Consider the following 26,353-nt stretch of genomic DNA (forward strand, 5'->3'; position numbering starts at 1 on the left):
AGTTTGTGTATTAAGATCAAATCTGGATGTTGTCGTGGAAATTTACCGTTCAACTGATAACCCACACAAAGAAAAAGGGAGAAAGTTAGAGTTAAAATAATAAATGCATTTATTGAGAAATCAATCACAGACAAAGCTCTGTAAATGAAGTCTGATTAAACAAGAGAAAACTAAAGATTATATAGAACCAAATCCAACCCCCTCAAACTATGAGGTCATTCCTTACGTACATCGTAACACCCCATACTACTCCTTCTCTGCTCCGTGAAGAGGTCATGAGGACCTCTTCACTCTAACCTTGCTTGGATCCTATCTGAAGTACAGGCGCCATCCTCTATCTACACATTCAGACATTTAGGTGTTTGGGTTTTAACTCAAGGCAAGAACTTCGTCCCCAAGTCGGGGTTGCTACAGAGTGGTAAACATCACACATAACAATGACTCAGCATGCACTTAACAGTATAACATATTAAAAAAGTATAAAATATAAAAAGTAAATTTTTCCACCACAATGTACACTATATAGACAAAAGTATTGGGACATGTTGAATTCAGGCGTTTCTTTTCTAACAGGGGTCTGGGATATAAAACAGGGGTCTCAAACATGCAGTCCGGGGGCCAAATGCGGCTCCCCAAAGGGTCCAATGCGGCCTGTGGGATGAATTTGCAAAGTGCAAAAATTCCACAGTCAAGACTGTGGAACTTATTTTCATTCAGGTTCCACATACAGACCAATATGATCCCAGGTAAAATAATAATAGCATAATAACCTACAAAAAATAATGACTCCATATTTTCTTCTCAGTTTGATTTGAAAAAAGTAATATTACACTATGCTTATAAATAATGACATCTTCAAATTTTTGTCTTTGTTTTAGTACAAAAAACAACATTAACATTAAATCATGAAAATATTTACATTTACAAACTATACTGTAACAATAAAATGTGAATAACCGGAACAAATATGAACAACCTGAAATGTCTAAAGAAAATTAAGGACAATTTTAACAATTTTCTGCCTGTTTCTCAGTGTTTAGTGTCTTTGTAGATCTGATCCATGATGCACATGTGTAAATGATAAGTTGAGGCAGAATATTGTTAAAATTGCACTTATTTTTCTTAAGAAATTTCAGGTTTTCATGTTATTCACATCTTTTTTGTTTGGATAGTTTAAAAAAGTAAGTATTTTCATGGGGGTTTTTAATGGGTTTTTTTTCCAGTAAAACAAAGACAAAAATTTGGAGTTGTCATTATTTATAGGTTATTTTGCTATTATTTTACTGGTCCGGCCCACTGGAAATCAAATCGGGCTGAATGTGGCCGCTGAAAGAAAATGACTTTGAGACCCCTAATATAGAACAATACTGACAAATGTCATAATATAGTTTTATATTGAGATAAATATCATTGCATTGGTTAGCTTGGTTTAAATTTGCTTCCAAAGTCTTGCAAAAAAAGCTGTTACAAGGAACTGTGGAAAGGCAGAACCACCTACAAAGGACCAATGGATCACAGATATTGAAGGAATATATACAATGGAAAAAAAAACCTCACAAATTGCGAGTAAAAAATGCACAAATGGACAAAAAATGGAATAAATGAACTGATTACAGAACTGAATGGTGGAAGGACTGAATAATGTGAATGTAATGTTGTGTAGTTTAACCAAGCAAGGTTTGTTTGTTTGTTTTTAGTTGTTTTTGGCGATTATGTGTCTATAAAATTTCAACAAAACTAAAAAAAACACATCCAAAATGTCTCAGAGATGGTTTTCACTTCATTTCTCTCAACAATGATTTTTTTTAAATTTATTTTTTTAATCCACGACTATGATTTTAAACATTCTACCACTAAGTTTCTAAAAACATTTTTCACACTCTGACTGTAAATAATATTAATGTTCTACCACAACTAATGTTTATGTTTATGTTTATGTTTACGCATTTGGCAGACGCTTTTTTCCAAAGCGACTTACAGGGGAAACCAATTAAATCACTCAATCAATCAAATTTTATTTATATAGCGCCAGATCACAAGAAAGTTATCTCTTGACATTTTATATATCGAGTTGGTCAAAACCAGACTCTAAGTCAATTCTACAGAAACCCAACAGAATCCTCCAGGAGCAAACACTTGTGACTGGTGACAGTGGCGAGGAAAAACTTCCCTTTAACAGGCAGAAACCTCGAGCAGACCCAGACTCCTGGAGGATGGCCGTCTGCCTTGACCAGTTGGGGTTAAAGAGAGAGGGTAGAGAAGGGGAAAAAGAGAGAGCGATAGAGATAGGGACTGGGGAAGAGGGGGAGAAGGGGGGAGTAGGGGGAGACACATGGAGGCGGTTGAGGATAAGTGAGTGGTGATGATGAGGGCAGGGAAGAGGCCGGACCACCGCAGCAGGTCCAGAGATAATCGTGAAAGAATCTGTGGTTGTCCTGGGAAAAACCTTATTAGAATATTTAAAATGGAATGTTTGAAAGTGCTAGGACAGGAGGTGCTCTCGGAAGAGCTGGGTCTTCAGGAGCTTCTTGAAGATAGGCAGGGATGACTCTGTTCTTGTAGCACTTGGTAGAGCGTTCCACCAACGTGGAACGACCCATGAAAAGAGCCTGGATTGTCTTGTACAAGGTCTGGGGACCACCAGACTGCGTTCCCCAGACGAGCGGAGTGGTCGTGGGGCGACATAAGCTTTTATTAGTGCACCTAAGTAGACAGGAGCAGACCCACGGAGAATTTTGTAGGCTAGGATTAAAGATTTGAATTTGATGCGGGCAGCTATGGGTAGCCAGTGTAACTCAATGAGTAAGGGGGTGACATGTGCCCTTTTAGGCTGATTGAAGACCAGACGCGCTGCTGCATTCTGGACCATCTGTAGTGGTTTGACAACACAAGCTGGGAGGCCCGTTAGAAGAGCATTGCAGTAGTCAAGACGGGAGATAACCATAGTCTGCACCAGGAGCTGGGTGGCCTGTTCGGTTAGGTATGGCCTGATCTTTCTTAGGTTGAACAGAGTGAAACGGCATGATCGGGTGACAGAGGCAACGTGATCCGTGAAGGTCAACTGATTATCAATCATGACTCCCAAGTTACGTACTACACTGGTAGGAGCCAGAGGTATGGAGTCAATAGTGATGGAGATGTCCAGCTGTATGGTTGGCTTAGCTGGGAAGACCAGCAGTTCAGTTTTGGACAGGTTCAGCTGAAGGTGATGGGCTTTCATCCATGCAGATATGTCAGAGAGACAATCTGAGATCCGCACTGAGACTGTGGAGTCATCAGGTGGGAATGACAGATAGAGCTGGGTATCATCAGCATAGCAATGATATGAGAAGCCGTGTGAGTGGATGATCTGACCGAGTGAGGTGGTGTATATGGCAAAAAGGAGGGGGCCCAACACAGAGCCTTGGGGGACCCCCGTGGTGAGGCGGTGAACTGCTGATGTGTGCCCTAGCCAGGACACACTGAAGGACCGACCAGTAAGGTAAGATTGAAACCAGGAGTGTGCGTGGCCTGTGATGCCCATGTTCCAGAGTATGGATAACAGGATATCATGATTGACAGTGTCAAATGCTGCTGATAAGTCCAGTAGACTAATCATCTACTTCCTTCATATCTAACTTAAGAAGAAAAATCTCCCATTAAACTTTAAGGAAATATTGATGTTTATAAAGTATATGGACAAAAATATTGGGACACATCATTGCTACAGCTGTAGAAACGCACTATATAAATTCAGTCCATTATTATTACTATTATTATCATTATTATTATTATTATTATTACTATTATTATTATTATTATTATTATTATTATTATTATTATTATCATTATTATTATTATTATTATTATTATTATTATTATTATTATTAACACTTAGGGGTCCACGGTCACGGCCCCATGACTGAACCACATGACATTTTCAACATGTCGTAGCATCGGAAGTCGGTCACATAGACCACTGGGGGCAATTGCATTCAAAAGTGCAGACTTGAAACACTCTCCTACTTTTTATTTGATGTTGATAGAGCAAATACAACCGGAGATATGATGGTTTGAACCTGGAGCAAAAAAAAAAAAAACATGAATAAAAGTATGAAAATGAGGTGGGGCGTTCGTAATTTTTTGTCCGTTTTCAAAACGGAAAAAACTGTCCAAATCTGCAGCTCCTAATCCACAGACAACATTAGCATGACAGGTAAGGGTGAAAATGACCCCCACCTGAACCAGATGTGGAAACCGGGAGGACCGGGTGGGAGGGGGTGGGGGAAGGGGGGGGGGGGGGACAGCTATGTAAAGATTTACTTTTATGTCAAATATTTGAGTATAGTTTTAATTTTTTCCAATTTGAATTTTATATACCTAATATTTGGAACCAATATAATCTTTGAAAAGGTTCGTTGAGCATCTTTGTGTTATTTATGCAATAAATTATATACATTTTTCTACTCGGATTTATTTCCTTCAAGTTTCAGATGACAGTTATACAGGGTGTCCCATAAGTCTCCAAACATAGGAGACGTAATACAGGGTGGGGAAGCAAAATTTACAATGAACATTTAGTTGTTTTTTCTCAGCAGGCACTACGTCAATTGTTTTGAAACCAAACATATATTGATGTCATAATCATACCTAACACTATTATCCATACCTTTTCAGAAACTTTTGCCCATATGAGTAATCAGGAAAGCAAACGTCAAAGAGTGTGTGATTTGCTGAATGCACTCGTCACACCAAAGGAGATTTCAAAAATAGTTGGAGTGTCCATAAAGACTGTTTATAATGGAAAGAAGAGAATGACTATGAGCAAAACTATTACGAGAAAGTCTGGAAGTGGAGGAAGCAACAAAAAACCTACCAAAGCTTTTATTAAAGCTCTCAAATCCAAAATCCTAAAGGATCCAACCAAATCCATGAGAAAAATGGCAATTGAACTTGAGGTAGACAACAAGACCGTTAGAAATGCAGTAAAATATGATTTGAAGTTAAAATCTTACACAAGAACACCAAAAACACTTGTTGACGACAGCAACAAATCCAACTTTAGCAATTTTTGGGAATCATGTTTATGTCTGCCTTCTAGCCCAGATCTAAACCCTCTGGATTATGATATTTGGGGCGTTTTAGAACATGCTACCAATAGAACATCCCACAGCAATGTCGACTTTCTTAAAGATACTATTAAAGAAGAATGGGAGAAGTTGTCACCCCAATATTTGAGGAACACTTGCGCAAGTTTCAGGAAGCGTGTGAAGGCAGTTATTGAGAAAGAAGGAGGACACATAGAATAAAAACATTTTCTATGATGTCAATTTTCTTGTGGCAAATAAATTCTCATGACTTTCAATAAACTAATTGGTCATACACTGTCTTTCAATCCCTGCCTCAAAATATTGTAAATTTTGCTTCCCCACCCTGTACCTTCCATACATATATGGTTCTAACATGTATTTCTTTCTATTTCTTCTTTATAGTTCTTCAGCAGTGGAGGACACGCATTGAAATGTGTTCCCGACAAAATGGCAGTCATATAGAGCATATTATATAAATAAAAATGGTTTATGTCAAGAAACGTTTATTTTTCCTATGTATGGAGACTTATAGGACACCCTGTAGTTCTGGGAATGTGAAAACCGTCCCTACCGTTGATCAGATCCACGTAACCGTCTCCAAGCACAGCGACAGGAGACAGACGTCTTGTCTCCGTATCCGAGTCCAAACTCTCAATCACCAGCATCCTGTAATTCAGCCCAAAGCACTCGTAGCTCTGCCAGGAACTCATGTAGGTGCACTCACTTCTGATAATACCTGAGAAGAACGACAAAAACATACCAGGTTAGGTTGGTTTTCTTTTAGAACTTCTAACAAAAGTAAAGTGTTGGACAAACGTGCATCTATCTGGTTCCTCTACCTTTATGAGGAGCGATCTGGTCCACTGGGATGCGGCTGCCGTTGGGGTACGTGAGCATGACTGTGGGGATGCGGTAGTCGCCCAGGCCCCTCCTGGGATCGCCCCCCCACTCGTACTCAGACTGAGGCACCACGGCGCCCACTGCCCCCAGGAACGACCCGTCCAAGTCCTTCAACATGGTCTTCTTCTTCGCATCACAGTCCATGTCCACGCAGTCAGATGGGTTCACTTTACTGAGGAGCACAAACACAGATTTTATGGTTTATTATCTACTTTAATCTGCAGCAACTGAGGTTTTCCACCACATGAGGACAGCAAAAACTACACCCTGAGACCTGACGTATGAAGAAGTTCTGCACCTGTCAGATTCTTCATCAACAGAACGATCACAATGCCATAAAAATTAACTTAAATGAAGACTGATGTACAGATAAAAACATAACCACATAATATTTATTTTTCTATTGGTAGCTGACTAGTTTATCTTTTTTTTTCTTTCGTACTTTCTGCAACCAAAACTATATTCTATAAAACTGATAATTTGACTCAATCAGATGAATAAAGCTGCATCCACACAATGTGTTTTAATTCTATATGAAGCTCCACAGAGCAGAGCAGGGTAACAATTGTCTAATTTCTGTAATATATCTCTAATTTGGACATATTTGTACCGTACACCATTTTATAATTTTCCAATATATGTTGGTACATTATTGTTTTATATTTAGTTGTATAGTGCACTGTCCATATCAGAGACCACCTGCAATTTCGTTGCACAACTTGTGTAATGACAATAAAGCCTGTTCTATTCTACTGTGTTCTATTCTATTCTATTTAGAGGTTGACCAATATGGGTTTTTCTAAGGCTGATGCCAAATTTTTAGCAATTTGTTGAGCCAGTGGCTGATATCTACCGAGCTGATTTTTGAAGCCAATATTTAAAACATTTTTTTTTTTTTTTTTTTTTAAAGCACATTGACTGTAAAATACAACTGAAAGACTCAGATAATTAAGATTTTTATGCAGCAATATAAATTAAATTGTTGATACACATAATTGACTGAACTTCAAGTGCTGCCCACACAGGTGCCTGATCATTTTTACTACTGATCAAATATCTGCTTTCCCAAAAAAAATTAAGGTCGTTGGCCGATATTGAACAAAAATCTATATATTGACTCGATATATCGACCAGCTGATATATCGGCCTAATTCTATTCTATTCTATTCTATTCTATTCTATTCTATTCTATTCTATTCAATTCTATTCAGAGCATCATCAAACATAAACTGCTGTTTCTATTGGAGTAAAAACACCACAATTCTCCTTTTACTGATTATTAGTGATTCAACACTGCAATATAAACATAATTATGAACATTACAGCCTATTTACTCAATTGGACTCTCTTAAATCCTTCTAAATGTTACACTTTAAATAAAACTGAAACTGTTTAAATCAAATTAAGTCAAATGCATTAATCATATTAACGTAACTTAAGTTACTGTAAGTCGAAATGATAATGTTTGTTTAAAATTATGCTGACACACCTGGTTTATCTCATTACATTACTCAAAAAAGTAAAAAAGTAATTACGCATTACAATAGATATAATATGCAGGGCTTTTAATGCGTATCGATTGTATTCTGCACAATTAACATCATTCTAATTTTCTATAATTTCTGTCTGTTTGCTTGTTTCTCCACAAGTGTCTTTGTTTTTGTTGTAAATGTATAAGAGTATTTGTAAGTTGCTTAATTCAGGTTTCTGTCCTTTACCCGACATCTGGTCGGTGAATGAAGACTTTTTTGTCCTCTGTGCTGTCGATTATCGTCATTCCTGAAACCTGCATAGGATGATGCAGGTCCTCGTTGATGGGGTTGGTCATGAACATCACATTCGACTCAGTGCTGCAGACATTTCGGAAACCAACAAAAGTTGTGTCTGAAAGAGAGAAACAAGCAAATACAGATTCTGTTTTAATAAAAGTACAGCGGCAATGGAAAACGTCACTATTGGCTGAAAATGTAAAGTGTGAACTCACCTCTGACGATCATCAGCCCAGCGATGGCAGGGTAGCTCATGGTTTTATGATGAGGCTTCTTTGGAGCGGTGTTGTGTGAGGACATGAAGGTTGCCCAGCAGATTCCTGATCGTCCACCTGAACAGAAGAAACAGAACTGAGTAAGGACGCCATCAAATGCCATGTTTTTGTTTGTATTGGCTTTTTTTTCTAATGGGTTCTGTTTGTTTATCATGTCCGGTGTCAATCTTTGTATTATGAACACAATACTTGAGATGATAAGTGTTATATTTGTTGAATGTTGAAAAGTTCGATAAATGTTGAAAAGCTCTATAAATAAAGTAAAAAGTTCTAGAAACGTTGAAAGTTCTATAAATGTTGAAAAGCTCTATACATAAAGTAAAATGTTCTATAAATGTTGAAAAGCTCTATAAATAAAGTAAAAGGTTCTATAAATGCTGAAGAGCTCTATAAATAAAGTAAAAGGTTCTATAAATGCTGAAGAGCTCTATAAATAAATAAAAAGTTCTATAAATGTTGAAAAGCTCTATAAATAAAGTAAAAGGTTCTATAAATGTTGAAAAGCTTTATAAATAAAGTAAAAAGTTTGATAAATGTTGCAAAGCACTATAAATAAAGTAAAAGTTTCTATAAATGCTGAAAAGCTCTATAAATAAAGTAAAAGTTTCTATAAATGCTGAAAAGCTCTATAAATAAAGTAAAAAGTTCTATAAATGTTGCAAAGCTCTATAAATAAAGTAAAAAGTTCTATAAATGTTGAAAAGCTCTATAAATAAAGTAAAAAGTTTGATAAATGTTGCAAAGCTCTATAAATAAAGAAAAAGGTTCTATAAATGTTGAAAAGCTCTATAAATAAAGTAAAAAGTTTGATAAATGTTGCAAAGCACTATAAATAAAGTAAAAGTTTCTATAAATGCTGAAAAGCTCTATAAATAAAGTAAAAGTTTCTATAAATGCTGAAAAGCTCTATAAATAAAGTAAAAAGTTCTATAAATGTTGAAAAGCTCTATAGATAAAGTAAAAGTTTCTGTAAATGCTGAAAAGCTCTATAAATAAAGTAAAACGTTCTATGAATGTTGAAAAGCTCTATAAATAAAGTAAAAGGTTCTATAAATGCTGAAAAGCTCTATAAATAAATAAAAAGTTCTATAAATGTTGAAAAGCTCTATAAATAAAGTAAAAGGTTCTATAAATGTTGAAAAGCTCTATAAATAAAGTAAAAAGTTTGATAAATGTTGCAAAGCACTATAAATAAAGTAAAAGTTTCTATAAATGCTGAAAAGCTCTATAAATAAAGTAAAAGTTTCTATAAATGCTGAAAAGCTCTATAAATAAAGTAAAAAGTTCTATAAATGTTGAAAAGCTCTATAAATAAAGTAAAAAGTTTGATAAATGTTGCAAAGCTCTATAAATAAAGAAAAAGGTTCTATAAATGTTGAAAAGCTCTATAAATAAAGTAAAAAGTTTGATAAATGTTGCAAAGCACTATAAATAAAGTAAAAGTTTCTATAAATGCTGAAAAGCTCTATAAATAAAGTAAAAGTTTCTATAAATGCTGAAAAGCTCTATAAATAAAGTAAAAAGTTCTATAAATGTTGAAAAGCTCTATAAATAAAGTAAAAGTTTCTATAAATGCTGAAAAGCTCGATAAATAAAGTAAAAGTTTCTATAAATGCTGAAAAGCTCTATAAATAAAGTAAAAAGTTCTATAAATGTTGAAAAGCTCTATAAATAAAGTAAAAGGTTCTATAAATGTTGAAAAGCTCTATAAATAAAGTAAAAAGTTTGATAAATGTTGCAAAGCACTATAAATAAAGTAAAAGTTTCTATAAATGCTGAAAAGCTCTATAAATAAAGTAAAAGTTTCTATAAATGCTGAAAAGCTCTATAAATAAAGTAAAAAGTTCTATAAATGTTGAAAAGCTCTATAAATAAAGTAAAAAGTTTGATAAATGTTGCAAAGCTCTATAAATAAAGAAAAAGGTTCTATAAATGTTGAAAAGCTCTATAAATAAAGTAAAAAGTTTGATAAATGTTGCAAAGCACTATAAATAAAGTAAAAGTTTCTATAAATGCTGAAAAGCTCTATAAATAAAGTAAAAAGTTCTATAAATGTTGAAAAGCTCTATAGATAAAGTAAAAGTTTCTGTAAATGCTGAAAAGCTCTATAAATAAAGTAAAACGTTCTATGAATGTTGAAAAGCTCTATAAATAAAGTAAAAAGTTTGATAAATGTTTATGTTTATGTTTATGTTTACGCATTTGGCAGACGCTTTTTTCCAAAGCGACTTACAGGGGAAACCAATTAAATCACTCAATCAATCAAATTTTATTTATATAGCGCCAGATCACAAGAAAGTTATCTCTTGACATTTTATATATCGAGTTGGTCAAAACCAGACTCTAAGTCAATTCTACAGAAACCCAACAGAATCCTCCAGGAGCAAACACTTGTGACTGGTGACAGTGGCGAGGAAAAACTTCCCTTTAACAGGCAGAAACCTCGAGCAGACCCAGACTCCTGGAGGATGGCCGTCTGCCTTGACCAGTTGGGGTTAAAGAGAGAGGGTAGAGAAGGGGAAAAAGAGAGAGCGATAGAGATAGGGACTGGGGGAGAGGGGGAGAAGGGGGGAGTAGGGGGAGACACATGGAGGCGGTTGAGGATAAGTGAGTGGTGATGATGAGGGCAGGGAAGAGGCCGGACCACCGCAGCAGGTCCAGAGATAATCGTGAAAGAATCTGTGGTTGTCCTGGGAAAAACCTTATTAGAATATTTAAAATGGAATGTTTGAAAGTGCTAGGACAGGAGGTGCTCTCGGAAGAGCTGGGTCTTCAGGAGCTTCTTGAAGATAGGCAGGGATGACTCTGTTCTTGTAGCACTTGGTAGAGCGTTCCACCAACGTGGAACGACCCATGAAAAGAGCCTGGATTGTCTTGTACAAGGTCTGGGGACCACCAGACTACGTTCCCCAGACGAGCGGAGTGGTCGTGGGGCGACATAAGCTTTTATTAGTGCACCTAAGTAGACAGGAGCAGACCCACGGAGAATTTTGTAGGCTAGGATTAAAGATTTGAATTTGATGCGGGCAGCTATGGGTAGCCAGTGTAACTCAATGAGTAAGGGGGTGACATGTGCCCTTTTAGGCTGATTGAAGACCAGACGCGCTGCTGCATTCTGGACCATCTGTAGTGGTTTGACAACACAAGCTGGGAGGCCCGTTAGAAGAGCATTGCAGTAGTCAAGACGGGAGATAACCATAGTCTGCACCAGGAGCTGGGTGGCCTGTTCGGTTAGGTATGGCCTGATCTTTCTTAGGTTGAACAGAGTGAAACGGCATGATCGGGTGACAGAGGCAACGTGATCCGTGAAGGTCAACTGATTATCAATCATGACTCCCAAGTTACGTACTACACTGGTAGGAGCCAGAGGTATGGAGTCAATAGTGATGGAGATGTCCAGCTGTATGGTTGGCTTAGCTGGGAAGACCAGCAGTTCAGTTTTGGACAGGTTCAGCTGAAGGTGATGGGCTTTCATCCATGCAGATATGTCAGAGAGACAATCTGAGATCCGCACTGAGACTGTGGAGTCATCAGGTGGGAATGACAGATAGAGCTGGGTATCATCAGCATAGCAATGATATGAGAAGCCGTGTGAGTGGATGATCTGACCGAGTGAGGTGGTGTATATGGCAAAAAGGAGGGGGCCCAACACAGAGCCTTGGGGGACCCCCGTGGTGAGGCGGTGAACTGCTGATGTGTGCCCTAGCCAGGACACACTGAAGGACCGACCAGTAAGGTAAGATTGAAACCAGGAGTGTGCGTGGCCTGTGATGCCCATGTTCCAGAGTATGGATAACAGGATATCATGATTGACTTGATTAAATGTTGCAAAGCTCTATAAATAAAGAAAAAGGTTCTATAAATGTTGAAAAGCTCTATAAATAAAGTAAAAGTTTCTATAAATGCTGAAAAGCTCTATAAATAAATAAAAAGTTCTATAAATGTTGAAAAGCTCTATAAATAAAGTAAAAGGTTCTATAAATGTTGAAAAGCTCTATAAATAAAGTAAAAGGTTCTATAAATGCTGAAAAGCTCTATAAATAAATAAAAAGTTCTATAAATGTTGAAAAGCTCTATAAATAAAGTAAAAGGTTCTATAAATGTTGAAAAGCTCTATAAATAAAGTAAAAAGTTTGATAAATGTTGCAAAGCACTATAAATAAAGTAAAAGTTTCTATAAATGCTGAAAAGCTCTATAAATAAAGTAAAAGTTTCTATAAATGCTGAAAAGCTCTATAAATAAAGTAAAAAGTTCTATAAATGTTGAAAAGCTCTATAAATAAAGTAAAAGTTTCTATAAATGCTGAAAAGCTCTATAAATAAAGTAAAAAGTTCTATAAATGTTGAAAAGCTCTATAAATAAAGTAAAAAGTTTGATAAATGTTGCAAAGCTCTATAAATAAAGAAAAAGGTTCTATAAATGTTGAAAAGCTCTATAAATAAAGTAAAAAGTTTGATAAATGTTGCAAAGCACTATAAATAAAGCAAAAGTTTCTATAAATGCTGAAAAGCTCTATAAATAAAGTAAAAGTTCCTATAAATGCTGAAAAGCTCTATAAATAAAGTAAAAAGTTCTATAAATGTTGAAAAGCTCTATAGATAAAGTAAAAGTTTCTGTAAATGCTGAAAAGCTCTATAAATAAAGTAAAACGTTCTATGAATGTTGAAAAGCTCTATAAATAAAGTAAAAAGTTTGATAAATGTTGCAAAGCTCTATAAATAAAGAAAAAGGTTCTATAAATGTTGAAAAGCTCTATAAATAAAGTAAAAGTTTCTATAAATGCTGAAAAGCTCTATAAATAAAGTAAAAAGTTCTATGAATGTTGAAAAGCTCTATAAATAAAGTAAAAGTTTCTATAAATGCTGAAAAGCTCTATAAATAAAGTAAAAAGTTCTATGAATGTTGAAAAGCTCTATAGATAAAGTAAAAAAAAGTTCGATAAATGTTGAAAAGCTCTATAAATAAAGTTTAAAAAAAAAAGAAAAGAATGAGCTGAAAGGCGACACTTTCACTTAAGGCAAATACAAAATATTCACAGCCTGTACGTTTATTTCCTCAGAGCATGTTATCATTGTAATAAACATCAGTCTATACATTTTCCATGTGGTTGCGGCGAAATGCTTTTGTATTTTAGAGCACTGTGGATGATATGCTTTACCTCCTGGAGGTCTGGGAGCCCGATGGCCGGCAGTGGTGGCAATGTTGAAGTCACTGGTGGGCAAAGTGTCTGAACAGTTGAGTGCTGGGCTGCTGCCAATGACCAAGGCACCCTGGGAAAAGGTAAAGGCAAGAGGGTCAGGGGGGTTTGTTTTATCACATTAGAAACAAAAATGAAGTTATGTGGAAGACCCTAATGTATTAGACTGTTTACACCAACTGGCTGGGGGATTTATGTGACCACTAGGGGAAGTAGTGAGTCACTCTGATGAAAAAGAACACCACAGGCCTTTGACTAAAGTGGCAGAAAGTGACCAGTTGAAATGAGAACCATTAAGAAACAACTTTTAGGGTCAAAGAAAATAACAGTGATAAAAGCTAGAAGCACAGTTGTTCTTACCACTGAACACAACTTTAAAGGAGAAGAATGGAGTTTGATGCTCTTCTACACAAGTGAATGTGATATTATTACCTCCGCCAAGAAGGTTATGGTTTTGTCAGTGTTGGTTTGTTTGTTTGTCTGTCTGTCTGTGTGCAAGATAACTCAAAAAAGTTACGGACGGATTTGGATGAAAATTTCAGGAAATGTTGATACTGGCACAAGGAACAATTGATTACATTTTGGTGGTTGGGGGTGGGGGGGCCACGGGGGCCCACTGATCTGATCTCTAGGCAGAGGACTGCACTATTTAAGTGTTTTTCTAGAAAAGACAGCGCAGACCTCCGCCAAGGCAGATCAGTGGGCCCCCCGGTGCGCCCCCCCGATCACCACCAAAATTTAATCATTTGTTCCTTGTGCCAGTATCAACATTTTCTGAAATTTTCATCCAAATCCGGGGCACTGATCTGCCTTGGCGGAGGTCTGTGCTCTCCGAGTGCTTCTAGTTATCTTTGCTAAGTTTATTTTTTTATTTATTAAATTTTCACATAGTAAAAAAACATACACATAATACATGTTGGTTAAAAATTGTGGTGGATGGTTACCAAAAACCCTCAAGGGGCTTAACAAGTGGCAACCCACAGATTTCAAAGATTATGTACAACTGTAATTAAAAATATAAAAAAAAAAAAAAAAAAAAAAAATTGCAAGCTGCACTGCGCTGAGACACTATTAGGTTTTAATCTGTGGTCTTTTTTATCACTGTGTATTGTGTCCTATTGTTTTATGTTTAGATTTTATATTTATGATATTTGATGAAATTGTTTCTATCTTATAATTTAATCATGCTTTTAGATGTAAAGCACTTTGGTCTTCTTCATGTTGTTGTAAAGTGCTATATAAATAAACTTTGATTGATTGATTGAATGTACCAAGTTTAGAAATGTATCCCATGTGGAAAATTACAATCACTCAGGAGCAGAGTTTTCACAGAATTTTTATACTGAATTTGAGGAAGCTCCGTAAGAAGAGTTGGCAGATTATTCCATATTTTGGGTCCTCTGTATAGAACACTGAACTGAGTACGAGTTGAATACTTGTGGATTTCAGTGTTAAAGGAAAAAAAATTAATATTATTAAGTTGTTGGTTGATCCATGGTTCGGACTAAACTGTGACAGTTTGACCTATTTTGGATGATTCCAAACAGATCTTTAGTTCAGCTTTTGACAACACGATCTGTACAAAAAACTGAGGTGATTTGTGGTTTTACTGTGTGTGTTTTCTCCCTATAAACAGAGCTAAGCTAACAGAGCTATGATGTAAACTATCAGCTGATGCAGCACTAGAAGATTACAGGATATAATGATATTTTGACCGACTGTTAAAATAAGCAGCTTTGAGTTTTAGTTTGATGAAGAAAACTTAATAATATATAATTATTCAATGAGTGACACATAACAATTATCCATTCGTGGTTTTGGTTCTAAGTGTGTTCTGGTGCTTGACTTTCCCCTGTTGTTGAGAGTTTGGAATATAAATAGTGCATAGAAACAAACACTCAGTCATTTGATCCTATTCATCGTCTTGAAATCAAGATGTTTCTCATAATATTTGAAAAATTACTCAAATAAATTCCTCAAAATAAAAACACAAAAGCTACTTATGCAGTCAGTAAAGTAACTACAGCTCAAATGAAATGAAAAACTAAATAAAATCAGATCTATGAACATTTCAGAACAGAGACAGAAAAATACATGACTGTTACCTGGACGACAACTGATTTATCCGAATATGAATGAAAGAGAGAAGGAGGACCGAAGATCATAGACATGATGCCCATCCCGTTGTCGACCAGAGTCACATTGGAAATAACAACACTTGGGGCGATCTGTTAAGAGGAGGAAATGAAAGATAATATGAAATATTTCCAGAAATACGTCAACAACCTTGTTACAAACTGTTTAAGTGTAGTAAAGCAGTGAGTCTCATGATGATGACGCTCATTTCTGGGACCTGTAAGTAGATGCCGTAGTCGAAGTTCCTCCAGATGAAGAACTCTCGAATGTGGGTGCAGCCGGGTAAACCATCTTTGTTGAGATAGACTCCATGCAGCCCGCCATGAGCCTCATTATGAAGCCACTTCTCATTATTATTAATGGAACCTACGCAGGGAAGGTCACAGAGGGTCAAAGGTCAACTCTTAGGATGTTCAAACCTGCAGTTCTTAAATGTCTACTGTTATTAGACTTTAATCATAAAGCTTCCTGTGATGTGGACGCAGAAAAATGTGTAGTACTATGTTTTTAACTCATACGTTTGATGGTATTATATTTTGATATGTTTTAACACATTTTTGATGTTGTGGTAACAATCAGTTCATCTCACGATATGATTTGTTGTTTTGTAATAATCAATTTATCTCATACTCATGATACAGTCCATTTAATGCCTCAGAAGGTGCCAAAGTGAAAGCATACACTATGACACAAATACTGTGTTGTAATCACATTATTACCCCACCCCCAAATGGGAAGCAAGGGGTGTTGTTTTTGGTTTGTTTGTTTGTTTGTTTGTTTCTTAACACTCTAGCAGCAAAACTATTGGCTGAATTCACACCAGACTGGGTTTATCAATTGTCAGTGACCCAGAACAGATGTGATTACATTTTGGGAACAGTAGGTCAAAGTTCAGATTTTTTAGGGATTTTTAATTTTTTTTTTTTCTTCCCGTTTACTTATAATGTGTCTATGCTGTCTATGTCTACGCTGACATCAGGACATGTGTAGACATGATAACTTCAGACGGATTGATGCCAAAACAAGCTACAATACGTGCAAGGGGTGGGGTTTGTTGTGCCTGACATCACTTGTTCACTACATGTAATGGTGCTATTCGATCATATTGAAGTTATTGAAGTTGAACAACCTCCCTCATTAAAAAAAAAAAAAAAAGGTAGAACAAACACTGTTTTTTAATGGGAAGAGCAAATAAGTGCGGCTTAATAAAGTCACAGTAAACCCTGCCCGTATTAGATTAGATTAGATTAGATTAGACTAGATCAGATTAGATTAGATTAGATTAGACTAGATCAGATTAGATTAGATTAGATTAGATTAGACTAGATCAGATTAGATTAGATTAGATTAGATTAGGTAGAACTTTATTGATCCTTTGGGCAAAGCCCTCAGGAAATTGGGGATCCAGTAGCAGCTCAACACCAAATATACACACAAGAAATACCACAAGAAAATAGCAAAATAATAACAATAAACAGTAGCGAAAAGTTGCAGTTGCAGATTGGAAAGTACTAGTTGAAACAATAGCAAAGTAGTAATAATAAAGTTATGGACTGAACTTATATAGCGCATTTTCTACACCTTAATGGTGCCCAAAGCGCTTTACAATTCCTCACATTCACCCATTCATACACCTGCAGGCGGCTGCTGCCATGCAAGGCGCTGCCAGGTCCCAGGCAATTTAGGGTTTAGTGTCTTGCCCAAGGACACTTCGACATATGGACAGTCAGAGCCAGGATACGAACCGCTGACCCTTCGGTCACTGGATGACCCACTCTACCAACTGAGCCACAGCCGCCCAAGTTATTGTAAAGTTGTATTATAGTAAGTAGCTTTTAATGTTATACTATTATTATGTAATGTTATAATATTTGATTTGGAATGTAAGTCCCAGTAGAATATGCTGAAATAAGCACGGACAGGTGGAAGTCCCATTAAGAACAACTGCAGTAAGTAATGATTTCTGCAGTTCAAAGTGGGAGGCATTAGCTAAAGATATTTAATGAAAACTATATATAGCAGTTTGAGGCATAATCCCAGTAAAAACTACTCTAAATTAGGTAAATTATGCTAATTTTAGAGAGTACAACACTCAGTTCAACGTCCAGAAAACCGGTTTTATCTTAAAAGTAAAAGAAAGGGCAGAAAAAGACATTCTTAGCCAGTTAGTTCTCGATATTTGCTCATGTATTTGTCATTCGCTGTGTAATAAACAGTGCATCATAATTCTCCAGCCTTTGCCTCATTCTTAGCTCTTCATCAAAGTGTTCCAGCTAAAGGATCATCAGACGTTACCTGGACATGGTTCACCGTCGATACGGTAACCGACTCTCTCGTAACCTGCCACGATGTTATGCTGCATCACAACGTTGGTTCCCTCATTGACCTGATTTTACAAAAAAGAAGTAGCACATCATGAATTCGGGAAAACAACTGGATTTTGTTTTTTTTTTTGTGGTTTAACTTTGACAGGACGGACCTCGATGGCGGCGTTCCAGTTGTAGTTGAAGGGCTCCTCTCGGTCCTGGTACGACCCAGGCCACAGCGTCATCATCACCAGGTTCCTCCTCAGTGTGTTCCTATCGCCCCAGATCCTGATACCTGACAACACAGACGCCAATTCATATGAGTAATTATACAGGTTTTAATTAAAAGATACTGTATTAGAGCTGGAATCAGTATAAGAAAAATTCAAGACTTGTAAACCTCAGATAAAATGTAGTTTAGAGACATTACTCACCTTATTTTAGCCACTGCTGTATTGTATTTATTTTGCTATTAATTAAATGTAAAGTTTTATTCTATTTTACTCTCTTTGATGGTGTATACACATTCATTATTTTATTGAGGATCTTATTATTTTGTGTTTTTATACTATTTTTATGTTTGTCTATCTGCTTCCATGTTGGTTTTACTTTATGCTACATATTGTTACTAAGTTTTTACAATTCCCCCTGTTTACCGGCCTAAAACGTCAATAACTAAGAATTAAAAAAACATGTTTTTAGTAATGTTTAATCATTGAATATCACTAAGAGGAGAACTGTGGTGTTTCTACCATAAAATCATCAGTTTATGTCTATAAAGCAGTGTTTTTCAACCTTGGAGTCTCGACCCCACCTGGGGTCACCTGGAATTCAAATGGGGTCGACTGAAATTTCTAGTAATTGATAAAAAAATGTAATAAAATTACTAATAAAAAGCATTTTTTAATGATTCAATATATATTTCATTCTAATAAAACACCACACACTTTTCCTAATGAAAATCAAGTTCAAATAAAATGCGCGATATAATATCTAAGAAGGCATATCCTGATTGAGCCGATCATGTGACCACGTGCATTACTACGCTTCAACCTGCCTGGACACAGTCACAGCCCGAAAACTGAACCAAACAGAGAATGGAAAGATTTCTTGGCCCATCTGGCCTCGCTAAGACATTGCCAAGAGAAACTGAGAGGCAGACACCAAAAAGGTGCATTATATACAGGGTGGGGAAGCAAAATTTACAATATTTTGAGGCAGGGGTTGAAAGACAGTGTATGACCAATTAGTTTATAGAAAGTCATGAGAATTTATTTGCCACAAGAAAATTGACATAAAACATTGACATTGAAACTGAATAATGCCTTAGAAATATCAATAATAAGTTACAGGATGACTGATGAGTGATGATATTATAACACAAGTATGATGATGAAGTAAAGTGTAATTCAAAAATTATACATTAAAGTGTTCTTAATTCTTTATTTTGCAAATACAAAATATTAAAAGGACAGTAAATAGAAGTGTTACATGTTGCTTTATACATAAATAAAAAATAATGTGGCAGCTCTAAATCTTTGTTAATTCAAACACATACAGGGTGGGGAAGCAAAATTTACAATATTTTGAGGCAGGGATTGAAAGACAGTGTATGACCAATTAGTTTATTGAAAGTCATGAGAATTTATTTGCCACGAGAAAACTGACATAATAGAAAATGTTTTTATTCTATGTGTCCTCCTTCTTTCTCAATAACTGCCTTCACACGCTTCCTGAAACTTGTGCAAGTGTTCCTCAAATATTGGGGTGACAACTTCTCCCATTCTTCTTTAATAGTATCTTCCAGACTTTCTCCTAATAGTTTTGCTCATAGTCATTCTCTTCTTTCCATTATAAACAGTCTTTATGGACACTCCAACTATTTTTGAAATCTCCTTTGGTGTGACGAGTGCATTCAGCAAATCACACACTCTTTGACGTTTGCTTTCCTGATTACTCATATGGGCAAAAGTTTCTGAAAAGGTATGGATAATAGTGTTAGGTATGATTATGACATCAATATATGTTTGGTTTCAAAACAATTGACGTAGTGCCTGCTGAGAAAAAACCACTAAATTTTCGTTGTAAATTTTGCTTCCCCACCCTGTATATGGTGAGATGAGAGACAATTACATCCAGAGAAAACTCATATCAGTAGAATATCCCACAGTTGTGTAGCTAGAGCATTATTGATCCCTTCATCAGGGGAATTCTGTACAAAGAGAGATGCGATGGCCGGGAATCGAACCCGGGTCAACTGCTTGGAAGGCAGCTATGCTCACCACTATACCACCATCGCTGATGTTTCACACCACACTGCATGTTTAGAAGATTGTATTATACTGATATACTACAGTTTTTTTTAACCTTGGGCTCGGGACCCCATATGGGGTCACCTGGAATTCAAATGGAGTCACCTGAAATCTCTAGTAATTGATTAAAAAAACCAAAACAAAAAAAAAAAACATACTAATAAAACATACAGGGTGGGGAAGCAAAATTTACAATATTTTGAGGCAGGGATTGAAAGACAGTGTATGACCAATTAGTTTATTGAAAGTCATGAGAATTTATTTGCCACAAGAAAATGTACATAATAGAAAATGTTTTTATTCTATGTGTCCTCCTTCTTTCTCAATAACTGCCTTCACACGCTTCCTGAAACTTGCGCAAGTGTTCCTCAAATATTGGGGTGACAACTTCTCCCATTCTTCTTTAATAGTATCTTCCAGACTTTCTTGTAATAGTTTTGCTCATAGTCATTCTCTTCTTTCCATTATAAACAGTCTTTATGGACACTCCAACTATTTTTGAAATCTCCTTTGGTGTGACGAGTGCATTCAGCAAATCACACACTCTTTGACGTTTGCTTTCCTGATTACTCATATGGGCAAAAGTTTCTGAAAAGGTATGGATAATAGTGTTAGGTATGATTATGACATCAGTATATGTTTGGTTTCAAAACAATTGACATAGTGCCTGCTGAGAAAAAACAACTAAATGTTCATTGTAAATTTTGCTTCCCCACCCTGTACACTAGCGGCATTGTACCCGTGGTAACATTGCACAATAGCATGAGAGGCTAAAATCAGCCAGAATACCTCACAACATTTGAATATGGACATAAAATTGTAAATTCTAGATAGTAAGGTAATGTTCCTATTCATTTGGTGAGTTTGGTGGCGATCGGGCCTGTGAAGGCAGAGGAAAATCCGTACAAACGCCCTCCCGTGCTGCAACATCGATCGGACAACGTGCATTATATAGGATTATCCAGCCTAAATGTCATCTAAAATTAACATTTATTTGCAACACAGTATAACAAACTATTACATGATCAAAACAAATTAATTTTAGCTAAAAAAAGTGTCTACATTTTGAATGTCTGGGGTCGCCAGAAATTTGTGATGTTAAAATGGGGTCATGAGCCAAAAAAGGTTGGGAACCACAGCTAAAGAGTTTAGTGTGATGTTTCTGTACAGTTATTTGTGTGATCTTATATAGTGCATTTCTTTTTAAGCTGCATCCTCTGGCTGCAGGAGTAAATTACAGTCACAGATATAAAATGCAAACACAGTCAGATGACAGGTGGAGTCTTTACCTTCTCCAACCGTGCGATGGACGCAGTTGTCGTCAACAAAAAGCCCCTCGGTTCCAAACACTCCGATGGCCGGGGAGAAACCGTCATGAAAAGCACAGCCCTGAAGGTACGTGTCTTCTTCTGAAACCTTTTAACACAGAAAATTTAAAAAACTAAATAAAAATACAAATATTCAGCATATAGTGAAACACATAAAGCTCTGCTGTTCAGATATTTAGTTTCCATTAATAAATGTGTTTAAAGTCATATTACAGGGTCTCTCATCCCTTTAAAATGTAGGTTCCCATAAGATAAATTATTACAAGTTAAGGTTATCTTATGTTTTCAAATTAGACAGCAAATATTTATGCAAGATCTATAAATGATAAACTAAGACATAATATCGTTAAAATTGCACTTATTTTTCTTAAACCATTTCAGGTTGTTCATGGTTGTTCATGTTAATTCACTTTTTTTTTTAATTTGTGGATGTAAACAATTTCATCCTGTAATTTTACTTTTTCATTGTAAAACATAGAAAAATGCTTGAAGTTGACATTATTAATATGTTATTATGTTATTATTTTACTGGTCTGGTCCACTTGAGATAATACTGGTCTGTGAGTGGAACCTGAACTAAAATGAGTTTGACACCCATGTTCCAAATTAAAAGCCTGAGCTCTGATTGTTTGTGTAATAATAGTTAAAATAGTCGGTGTTATGGTCAGAACACTGAAAATAATGTGGCATCAATAAAAATTTTCCATGCTTAAGACCAGAAAATGTGTTTTTTTTGTTTGTTTGTTTTGTTTTACCTCTATTGCCTGTTGTCGCAAATATGCAACATACCCAAAACCCTCTGTATTTTATGTACTACAGTCAAATTAACAATCGGCAGTTAATTTAGCATCTACTTGAAAGCAAAAACACAAAAGATAATTTTTTAAATATATTTGTATATAAATTCAGGTGTTATGCGTTGGGAACAGGACTAGTTCTATGTGTGTGTTTTTGTACCTGTCCCAGGTTGAGGAAGGCCACAGAGTAGCGAGGGTCATGGGAGTCAGTCCATCCTTCCTGACCAGACTGGAAGAACTCCACGTTTCTGATCTGAGCTTTGCCTTCACAAGAAAAAATAAACAAAAAACAAAAAGAACTCCCGTCAAATTAATGGTGTGTTTAGTATTTTTACTAAGTTCTTCCAAATTAATTCCATTTCACTGCATTTGTTTCAATTAGTTATAGTTGTTTGTTGTACTGAGGTGTGCTCAAAGTTGTGTACATGTATGCAAAATATATGTATTATATGTAGAAAAGTATGTCAAAAAATTAATACATACATACATATTAAAAAAAAATTTAATATACACTGATTGTATTTCATTTTTTTTTTGCGTGTGTTTTGCAATTTCTGTAAAAAGGTATTTCCATTCAAGTACAAGTCAGAAATATTGCATTAATGTATAGAAAAATATAAAACACAGAACAAAACACAACACAAAACTAAAACTACCGTTAAGTTACTTCATAAATGTTGGCATACGACGAATATGCCAACGATGGTCACAATTAATACAGATCTGTAGCTGTTTAAGCCATTTAGCCCTGTTTTTTCTGTGTTTTTTTAATGTTGTGCACATATGTCCTGTAGTTTGTTGCTGTATATGGACAAAGTGACTACAAAATCATTGCATGTACTGTATGTATGTTTATATGCAGAAAATCTGGCTACTCTGGAAAAACAACAAAACCAAAGTGGGGTTAGATTTTTACAAAGAACTGTATTCCTTTATTTATTTATCAGCTACATTTTTAACACTTAACAGTCCTAGTTTTTATATGACATGGTAATAATTTTAAAAAAAGAGTATTAAAGCGGCATTTTCACCTCTATAAGACTCATCTTTTCTTAGCAGTTACACAATATAGACAAAGTATTTCAATAAAAACTCTAAATAAATTGCCCATTTTGTAAGTGAGGACATTAAAATCACGTAATAAATATATTCTTAGAAAAAAGAAAATACCTGATTCTTACTGAAAAAATGCCAAATAAATGAGATAATAGTATAATAAATGGGGATAAATCACTTAACCCATATAGACCCAGTGCTACTTTTGTGTCAGTTCCCAAAATATTTTTTTTTTCTCTCTATTTAGCCTTTCGTAAGTGATTTATCACTATTTATCATAATATTATTCTCTGCATTTTTTAAATGAAAATCAGGTATTTTCCTATATTTAATTCACTGGAAAAAAAAAAAAAAAAAAAATCAAATTTAGGTTAGGGAAAATTAACATACCTTTGTAATCAATTCCTGACCAGGAGAAGGTGCCCACCAGGACTCTGGCTCCAAAAGACTCCTCCATCATTTCCGGATACTCCTCACCGATGATTTTAATGTTTCTGGTAAAAAGAGCGACATCAGCAGCCAGAGTGTAGGAGTCCGACGTACCGGAGATGGAATAAGTTTCACCTGGATGAAGAAAGTTTAGGCATTTTAATGATTTATTCCAGCTAGATTAAAACAACACATGCTTTTCTGTCAACAAATTTAACAAAATATGGGGCCTCTTTTCCAATATGTGAATATGTTACCTGGTCTGGAACTGTAAATGCATTCCAGCTGTTTACATTGTGATTAACATGTTTGTTTATTTATTTATTTATTTTTTAAATGTACCAGAATGCACTGTCTTGTTATATGTGTTTTGTTTGTATTTTCCCCTTTTCTCTGTTTTTTTTGTTTATTTTTTATTTTGGGAGGGGGGTGTTTGTTTATCATGTTCAGTGTCAATCTTTGTATTATGTGAACACATTACTTGAAATGATAAGTTATATTTGTTAAATGTTGAAAAGTTCTATAAATGTTAAAAAAGTTCTATGAATGTTAAAAAGTTTTAAAATTTTTAGAAAGTTCTATGAATGTCGAAAAGTTCTATAAATGTTGAAAAGTCTATAAATGTTGAAAAGTCATATAAATGTTGAAAAGTTGTATAAATGTTGAAAAGTTGTATAAATGTTAAAAACTTCTGTAAATGTTCAAAAGCTCTATAAATGTTAAAAAGTTGTATAAATGTTAAAAAGTTGTATAAATGTTGAAAGGTTGTATAAATGTTGAAAAGTATAAATGTTAAAAAGTTGTATAAATGTTGAAAAGTTCTATAAATGTTAAAAAGTTCTATAAATGTTGAAAAGTTCTATAAATGTTGAAAAGTTCTACAAATGTTAAAAAGTTTTATAAATGTTGAAAAGTTCTATAAATGTTGAAAAGTTCTAGAAATTTTAAAAAGTTCTATGAATGTTAAAAAGTTGTATAAATGTTGAAAAGTTCTATGAATGTTAAAAAGTTCTATAAATGTTGAAAAGTTCTATGAATGTTAAAAAGTTCTATAAATGTTGAAAAGTTCTATAAATGTTTAAAAAGTTCTAGAAATGTTGAAAAGTTCTTTAAATATTAAAAAGTTCTATAAATGTTAAAAAGTTCTATAAATGTTGAAAAGTTCTATAAATGTTAAAAAGTTCTATTAATGTTGAAAAGTTCTATAAATGTTGAAAAGTTCTATAAATGTTAAAAAGTTCTATAAATGTTGAAAAGTTCTATAAATGTTGAAAAGTTCTACAAATGTTAAAAAGTTCTATAAATGTTAAAAAGTTCTATAAATGTTGAAAAGTTCTAGACATTTTAAAAAGTTCTATGAATGTTAAAAAGTTGTATAAATGTTGAAAAGTTCTATGAATGTTAAAAAGTTCTAGAAATGTTAAAAAGTTCTAGAAATGTTGAAAAGTTCTATAAATGTTAAAAAGTTCTTTAAATGTTAAAAAGTTCTATAAATGTTGAAAAGTTCTATGAATGTTAAAAAGTTCTATAAATGTTAAAAAGTTCTATAAATGTTGAAAAGTTCTATAAATGTTAAAAAGTTCTATAAATGCTGAAAAGTTCTAGAAATGTTAAAAAGTTCTATAAATGTTGAAACATTCTATAAATGTTAAAAAGTTCTATAAATGTTGAAACGTTCTATGAATGTTAAAACGTTCTATAAATGTTGAAAAGTTCTATAAATGTTAAAAAGTTCTATAAATGTTAAAAATTTCTATAAATGTTGAAAAGTTCTATGAATGTTAAAAAGTTCTATAAATGTTAAAAAGTTCTATAAATGTTGAAAAGTTCTATGAATGTTAAAAAGTTCTATAAATGTTAAAAAGTTCTATAAATGTTGAAAAGTTCTATGAATGTTAAAAAGTTCTATAAATATTGAAAAGTTCTATAAATGTTAAAAAGTTCTATAAATGTTGAAAAGTTCTATAAATGTTAAAAAGTTCTATAAATGCTGAAAAGTTCTAGAAATGTTAAAAAGTTCTATAAATGTTGAAACGTTCTATAAATGTTAAAAAGTTCTATAAATGTTGAAACGTTCTATGAATGTTAAAACGTTCTATAAATGTTGAAACGTTCTATAAATGTTAAAACGTTCTATAAATGTTGAAAAGTTCTATAAATAAAGTAAAAAAGCACAAAAAACACACGCTTCACAGGTTGTTTTCTGTTTGTTTTTTAACTGTGGTGTACCAGATGTTAAACTGACCGATGTGTGTGAAGGCCAAAGGCTGGTCCAGAGTCAGAACGAGGCCATCTGAAGACACATCAGTGATCTTCCGTTTTTCCGTCTCCCATGCGCTGTAGCTGGTGGTGGAAATGCCGATTTCATTTCCAACCTGCACAAAAACATGTACCGTTCAGATGCAGTAGATGAATGATGACTCAGAATGTTTGTTCTTGGTTACATTTCCGGTTCAAATGTCAGACATCAGGTAGTGGAATGAATCCCAGACCTCCCAGTCCACAGCCTTTGCCAGGGTCAGTGTGTTGGATCCAGCAGGTGCAGTGGAAGCCAGTTTGGTGTGATAAACACTGTGTGGTTGCCCGTAAAGCTCCAGTGACCCGAACACACCTGTTACAAAAAACAGTGAGTTATGAGTCATAATCCAAGATTCACATTCAATTTATTGTCATTACACATGTACAAGTACAAGCTAATGCAATGCAGTTTAGTGTACATGCAATAACAGCAAATGTAGGAAATACAGAAAATACAGTATTAACAAAAAAAAAAAAAAA

The 26,353-nt window shown here is 34.7% G+C and overlaps 1 protein-coding gene and 1 non-coding gene across 2 annotated transcripts in view; both read right to left on the reverse strand.

Moving 5' to 3' along the window:
* The window catches only part of pkhd1l1.2 (PKHD1 like 1, tandem duplicate 2), a 79,715-nt gene that overhangs the window by 12,724 nt on the left and 40,638 nt on the right, over nt 1–26,353 (reverse strand). The window contains exons 20-33 of the mRNA XM_030147007.1: nt 26,068–26,186; nt 25,821–25,950; nt 23,537–23,710; nt 22,251–22,354; nt 21,255–21,381; nt 17,827–17,948; nt 17,643–17,733; nt 15,565–15,713; nt 15,317–15,439; nt 13,173–13,284; nt 7,954–8,070; nt 7,688–7,853; nt 5,909–6,141; nt 5,641–5,805 (exon numbers count right to left, since the gene is read on the reverse strand). Of these exons, the coding sequence (XP_030002867.1) occupies nt 5,641–5,805; nt 5,909–6,141; nt 7,688–7,853; nt 7,954–8,070; nt 13,173–13,284; nt 15,317–15,439; nt 15,565–15,713; nt 17,643–17,733; nt 17,827–17,948; nt 21,255–21,381; nt 22,251–22,354; nt 23,537–23,710; nt 25,821–25,950; nt 26,068–26,186 (1,932 nt within the window). The remainder of the gene's footprint in view (nt 1–5,640; nt 5,806–5,908; nt 6,142–7,687; nt 7,854–7,953; nt 8,071–13,172; nt 13,285–15,316; nt 15,440–15,564; nt 15,714–17,642; nt 17,734–17,826; nt 17,949–21,254; nt 21,382–22,250; nt 22,355–23,536; nt 23,711–25,820; nt 25,951–26,067; nt 26,187–26,353) is intronic.
* Nucleotides 19,881–19,952, reverse strand: trnag-ucc (transfer RNA glycine (anticodon UCC)). The gene has a single exon. It is a non-coding gene; the product is annotated as a tRNA-Gly (tRNA).

Source organism: Sphaeramia orbicularis, chromosome 11, assembly GCF_902148855.1.
Source record: "Sphaeramia orbicularis chromosome 11, fSphaOr1.1, whole genome shotgun sequence".
NCBI classification, from domain to species: Eukaryota; Metazoa; Chordata; class Actinopteri; order Kurtiformes; family Apogonidae; genus Sphaeramia; species Sphaeramia orbicularis.